Source organism: Nannochloropsis gaditana (genome assembly GCF_000240725.1).
Source record: "Nannochloropsis gaditana CCMP526 unplaced genomic scaffold scaffold571, whole genome shotgun sequence".
Taxonomy (NCBI): Eukaryota; class Eustigmatophyceae; order Eustigmatales; family Monodopsidaceae; genus Microchloropsis; species Microchloropsis gaditana.
Window position 1 is genome coordinate 928 of NW_005803382.1, and position 5,652 is coordinate 6,579.

At 54.7% G+C, this 5,652-nt stretch overlaps 2 protein-coding genes across 2 annotated transcripts in view; both read right to left on the bottom strand.

Annotated features, from left to right (window-relative positions):
• NGA_0201800 (vacuolar protein sorting-associated 11-like protein) overlaps nt 1–169 on the bottom strand; it is a gene marked incomplete at both ends in the record, with an annotated part of 1,055 nt that extends 886 nt beyond the window's left edge. Inside the window, one exon of the mRNA XM_005854237.1 lies at nt 85–169. Within this exon, the coding sequence (XP_005854299.1) occupies nt 85–169 (85 nt within the window). The remainder of the gene's footprint in view (nt 1–84) is intronic.
• A 4,852-nt stretch (nt 170–5,021) lies between these two features.
• The window catches only part of NGA_0583520 (ring zinc finger-containing protein), a gene marked incomplete at both ends in the record, with an annotated part of 1,095 nt that continues 464 nt past the window's right edge, over nt 5,022–5,652 (bottom strand). Inside the window, one exon of the mRNA XM_005854239.1 lies at nt 5,022–5,640. Within this exon, the coding sequence (XP_005854301.1) occupies nt 5,022–5,640 (619 nt within the window). The remainder of the gene's footprint in view (nt 5,641–5,652) is intronic.

A 5,652-nucleotide genomic window follows, 5' to 3' on the forward strand; every position in this document is an offset into this window, starting at 1 on the left:
AAAAGTCTGCCTTCCGAACTCAACCCCCGTGCTTCGCCATCGCACGTATTGCCTTCCAATTTTCACACGGTGGGCGCCTCTTACCGTCCCGGAGCTGTCGCCGCTCTTGGAACTCCTTATAGTCCGTTCTCAGCTCCTGCAATCCCACGACTTCACGCACGCCGTCCATTTTCATCGCATTCAACGCGCGTTGAACTTTACCCTTGTCCGATTCTTTTACTATCAAGCACACGGCATGGTCTTCATCGTCGTCGCCGCCGCTACCGTGGAGGGGGTGGGGCAATGATAAAGGCACCGGCTTGGGACTCACACGTTCAGGAATTTTGGCAAGCGCTATCTGTATCAATATGTAATCGCCTGCCTCGGACGCTAAGAGGTCCTGTTTGGATTTTTTGCTTGCTACAAGAGCCTGGTGCCGAGCATTATGTTGCAGTAATGCCTCCACGGCACGAGTAGCCTGAGTGGCATCGACGCGGCTTGGAGGCAAAGTAAGCTTGTCGGCCGTCGTTTGAGCTTCATCTGTTTTGCTCAACGTGTTGCTTTTTTTCGGGTTTGTGCGAGCTGTAATGGCGGAGGGTGGGGAGGTCACTTTCCGCTTGCTGCCGCCCACCTTATTGGAAATGACAGCCATGGTGACTGAGTGGCTGTGGTGATTAGAAACGTCGAAAAAAATGTGTATCTAATCAAGTCAACATCCATCCTCAAGACAATACAGTCCCTCCCACCTGCCAACCGCACCCCACCCAGAACGTCCGGGCCATGCATTTATTCGCCCGGGCGCGTTGTTGTTGTGATGGGTGGGCGCGGTCTATTTGCTCATTTCACGCGCAGACGCTCGTCGGCCGTTGAGACCCGCTTGCGTCATGTTCGCTGCCATAGGCGACAAAGCACCGGGCGACTGTGACGAAGCAATGTGCGTAACGACCACCGCACGCGGCAGGGTGGCCTTGTCTGGTATAAATTTTGCCCTGCACTTCTGCCGGGGCCGGTCAGGGACTTGACCACGGAATATCAAGTTTTTTGTAGCGTCAGACATGGGGAGGCGGCTTGTGACAAGCCTCTCTCTGTGCTTCGACTCGACAGCCAACATGGCCGTTTGTTCTGAGAGAACTCATAAGATTTGACCGTGATTTGCGTCTTTTTGACGGCTATGGCCTGTACGAGCAGTCCACACATTGATTTTTACCTGTTTGAATGCTGGACCATTTCGTGTGTTGCACTTGACAGGATGTGGTTGTTTGGGTTGCTTGCTGTTTTCCTGTGTACGGCGTCAGTCCGAATTAGGAATAGAATCTGATGCCACGCACCCTCTCACGGCGCTCGCACTTTAATACATCGTATACAAACTAGCAGAAACTCTATCTCAAGATAAGATGGCCGGCCCTGTAATGACCTCTTCTTCCGCAACCACGCCCGTTGGCACCGTCAAACCTTTCAAGCAGCCTTTCAAGGCTGTGGCTACACTGTCGCAGAAGACGGGCCAGATCACCAAGCCCATCGACCCTGCCATCTCCAAGACTCTGGATTTCGTCTACTCGGGCTACACTGTACGTACATCTGCCTTTTTGAATCGAGTTCCCTCGTGAATTGACTCGCTGGACCTAGCGAGAGACATGAACCGCACTGGCACATAAGCAGGGTTGAGATTAAGACACATGGCGCGTTACTCATCAGTAAGAATAATAAAATCTCCCACATCGGCTCGACCACCCGTTACTCCTTTCCCTGGCACAGAGCGTTAAGACTCAGGTGGATAAGGCTCCCAAGGTGAACCCCTACCTCCTGATCGCTGCCGGCCTCTTCCTCTCCTGCGTGGTCTCCATCTCCCTTCTCATTCCCGCCATCCTCTTCTTCCCCGTCACCATCTTCCTGGGGATCGCCACTTCCTTCGCGCTCATCGCTTTGGCCCCCGCTTTCCTGATCGTGGCGTGGGTCCTGATCTCGTCTGCGCCCATGCAGGACAAGGTGGTGGTGCCGACCCTTGACAAGGTGCTCACGAACAAGAAGATGGCGAAGATCCTCCTCAAGGAGTAAGGAAGAGACGGCGTCGATATACGATGGAAAAGCGAGGAAGGATATTGTTCACTATGTAGCGATGTAGGGTGACCGTTTTGGGTATGTGTGGGGTGGAACGAGCAGGAAGGCCCGCGACGGGACCTTGCGTTCCCTCGTGCTGTGTTTCCTGCAATTTATTTCGGGCTTTTTGCATGATCTGCTTGGAGGAGGATCGCCCCGTGGAAGCGTGGAAGCTGTACATTCCTGTCGGCTGCCGGAAAGGTGAAGACGGAGAGGTGGAGCTGCTTCCGCTGCTTGATTCTCTAGGTCATACGAAAACCACCAATTTTTTCAGTCGCACTTTCAAAATTAACAAGATTTTGCTGCCGTGTAGCTCACGCGTGTACAGAGGCGTTCTTGGTCAGATAATTGTGGATGAGGCGTCGGACAACCGGGACGAGAGTAACGAGATGGTAGGTGCACCTTCTTCGTCCGATTGCCTCCATCCCCCTCTTCGACCGCGCTCCTGTACTCAAACGCCTGGGCGCACGCAAATGTACGTCTGTGAGGGCTTGCACCGGTGTATAACGGTAGCCCGGTGTTGAACAAAAGAAAAAAACAACCACGAAACAACATCTCGGAACGAGAGGCGGTGCGGCTCTCTCTCTGTCTCCCCTCGCACGCCTTGCGCCTTACCTGCCACGACTCTTACTTTAGGACGACGACCACACCGCTCAGCATCAGGCATACTCCCCACCTTCGTGATCTCTCTCCCGTTTCCCATTTCTGCATTCCCCTCGCCCCGGGTACGGGCAGCATGTCCCTCCCTCCGCCCGGCTCTCCCCCAGAAAGGTCGTCAGTAACAATCGTAGGGCCCTCATCTCCTCCACCAGCGCCTCCAGACCCCCTTCCCTTCGCTTAGACCCTCGTTCCGAGACAAGCCGCCAGCAGGTGGAAGGGAGGGCGAGGAGGGACGCGAGGGGGACGGAGATCGCTTTCCAGAATCGTTTCCTGACTGCCCTCGCCACGAACGTACACTGTTCTTTCACTGACGATCCCGCCCTCCTCATTGGCCCCCGAAGCGCCAGACATAGCTCTCCTGCGACTACTAGCAGCCTCTTATAGAGCCGTCGCCCGTTCCGCTTTTTCTGGCCCTTGGGAAGTTTCCGCTTTCCCTTCCTCCCTTTCCCTGCCCCGCCTGCCTGCACGCCGGCGTGCGACGGAGGAGCCACATCCACCATGTCCCGTGCCAAGACGGCACACGGCACAGGAGAGTCCAATGTGAGACGGTGGTGGCATGGAGGGGTCTCAACGGCGTCCATCAAACGGAAATTCAAACCTTGGCCCATGTCCTTCGCCACACCTGGACGGGTCCCCAGCGAAGTTTGGCCGTCCGCTTCCTCTTCCCACGTGGTGACATGGCTGCTGCCATCCATGTCCGAGACCGACGCGGGCTTTCCGGCACTGGCTCCGGAGTCCAGCCCTGGCACGGTGGTGAATGACGGCGCGAGACAGAGGAAGTCGACGGTGACGCTTTGGAGGACACTTGTATTGTGCGGGCATGGGTCACCATGCCGGTATAGCATGCGAAACGACATCGAGACCCCATGCCCTTCACCAACTTGAGCCTCTTTGCAAGCTATATTCACATCTTCAGCCTCTTCCTTCCCGTTCACCATTTCCCACTTGTCCCATACGCCCAGGACTACTGGGGTGTTTTCCGAGGGCCGTCTTCGCGTCACGGTCTGAAACATCTTGACGTTGTAATTGTGTCCATCTTTCGTCAATGCGAAAGATTCACCGTCCATTTCACGCAGCAATCGGGGGCCAGACGGCCTAGCGGGTGCTGGAAGAGGCGTGGAGGTGGAAGAAGGGGTGTCCACTGGAGGGATCGTCGGAGGCTCTTCTGCTGTACTTTGTAGAGACCGTCGATCGACACCATCGGCCAGACGGATATGGACGACTTCTTCTTGAATAGCCCGGATGGGTCTTGTCAAGAAGAAGATAAAAAAATAAAAGGTTACGTTTTGGTAATTAGGTAAGCTGCGCATCCCTTGGACCATATTCAGTAAGTAGGTCAAAATTCGAAAAAGCGGGAACAGGTGGCCAGCCGCATTGGTGAAATGCTGCCACAGTACCGGCAATAAGCCCCAGAGTCACCTGCCGCATGATGTGGTTGGAGATACATTAAAGGAAAGCAAAAATTATATCGCGATCGATGCAGGTTTGAAGGCATTGGTGGACGGGTAGGGGTGGGGGGTATAATTTTTCTCCTTCCCTTGGACAGCACCAAAATGATTACGGCCCATATAAAAGAAATCAAGGGTCTACGACCCTGAGGTTTTATCATAGGTGCCAGGTACAGGGTTGGCTCGGGACAACACAACCCATAATATTGTAAGAGATGAAAGTTCGGGACTGCATCCATCACCATCATATTCCCCTTTATTAGGTAGCAGGCTTGGATCCCGGATAACCTCCCCGTCTATGACCATCCCGGGGCCTGAGTAGACACAAAAAACTTGGGCAAGAACACCGACAAGAGTAAACTGATCGACTTCATTGAAACTAGTCGATTTCGTTCACAGGGATGGATATTTCACAAAGCAGAGGATCACACCCGCGACACAGAGATTTTCCCTTCGATCTGCAACCAACGGCAACTAGCGCGGTAAAAACACTGGTGCTTTTGCTTTGCGACACGACGGGGAAGGCTTACTTTAACACCTCCTATACATCCATGAAGACTTTATATGAAAGCATTTTCACTGTGGGAGACGCCAAAGATCACTAAATGGGCCGAATGGGTTAGACATGAAAAAGGTGATAGCTGACAGTAGAGCGAAATAGATTTCTTACAATTTAGGACATGAATGGTAAAGCCAACGGCCACAAAGTAAAAAAAGAGAGTCCCTGTCAGAGAGCCACAGAAACATCTACAATATCGATAAATGGACTTTGGAGGAAAATGCATCTTTGCCTTGGTGGAAGAGTCCGTGCCTATGACACGGTGCGGCCCTTTCATTCTACACGTTCAAAACCCCTTTCCCGAAGTAGGACGCGACGGCCGCAAATCCATGCTCCTCTAGTTCTGTGAAGAACGATTCGTGCTCCGTAGCTTTGCCTCTTTGATCCTTGAGCTGGATCCGCTCGTAGTGGTGCTGGTCGGCCGCGCACTCGTTGCACTCTCCCTCCTGTGCCAGACACCCGGGATCCAGGTGGTACGAATGCATGCACAGGAAGTGGACCGCAGGGAGCTCCAACGGTCGCTGGCAGGCCGCGCACGTGGTGCTCTGGAAGAGGCGGGCCGAGGTCCGGAGGTCCTGAACCTCGGCGCGTTTCTCGTGGGTGCTCTTTCGGAGGGACTCGATGTTGGCCTGGTGGCTCTGCAGGTCTCCGTCCGCCTCTTTGAGGAGACGGACGATGTAGGTACGCGCCACGGAGAGGGGGAGCTGTTCGTGCTGGGAGAGCGCCTCGAGGACCACGGGTGGGGGAAGGACGTGTTCTCGCTCGATCATCTGCAAGACACGCACCACGTCGTCCCATGCCGCGTCTTCGTCCTCGCTTTCCTCTTCCCCCTCCTCCTCGTCCTCGCCTGCTTCCTCCTCCGCCGCCGCCCCCTTCCTTCCCGCCCTGCCTCCCGCCCTCCCTCCCGCC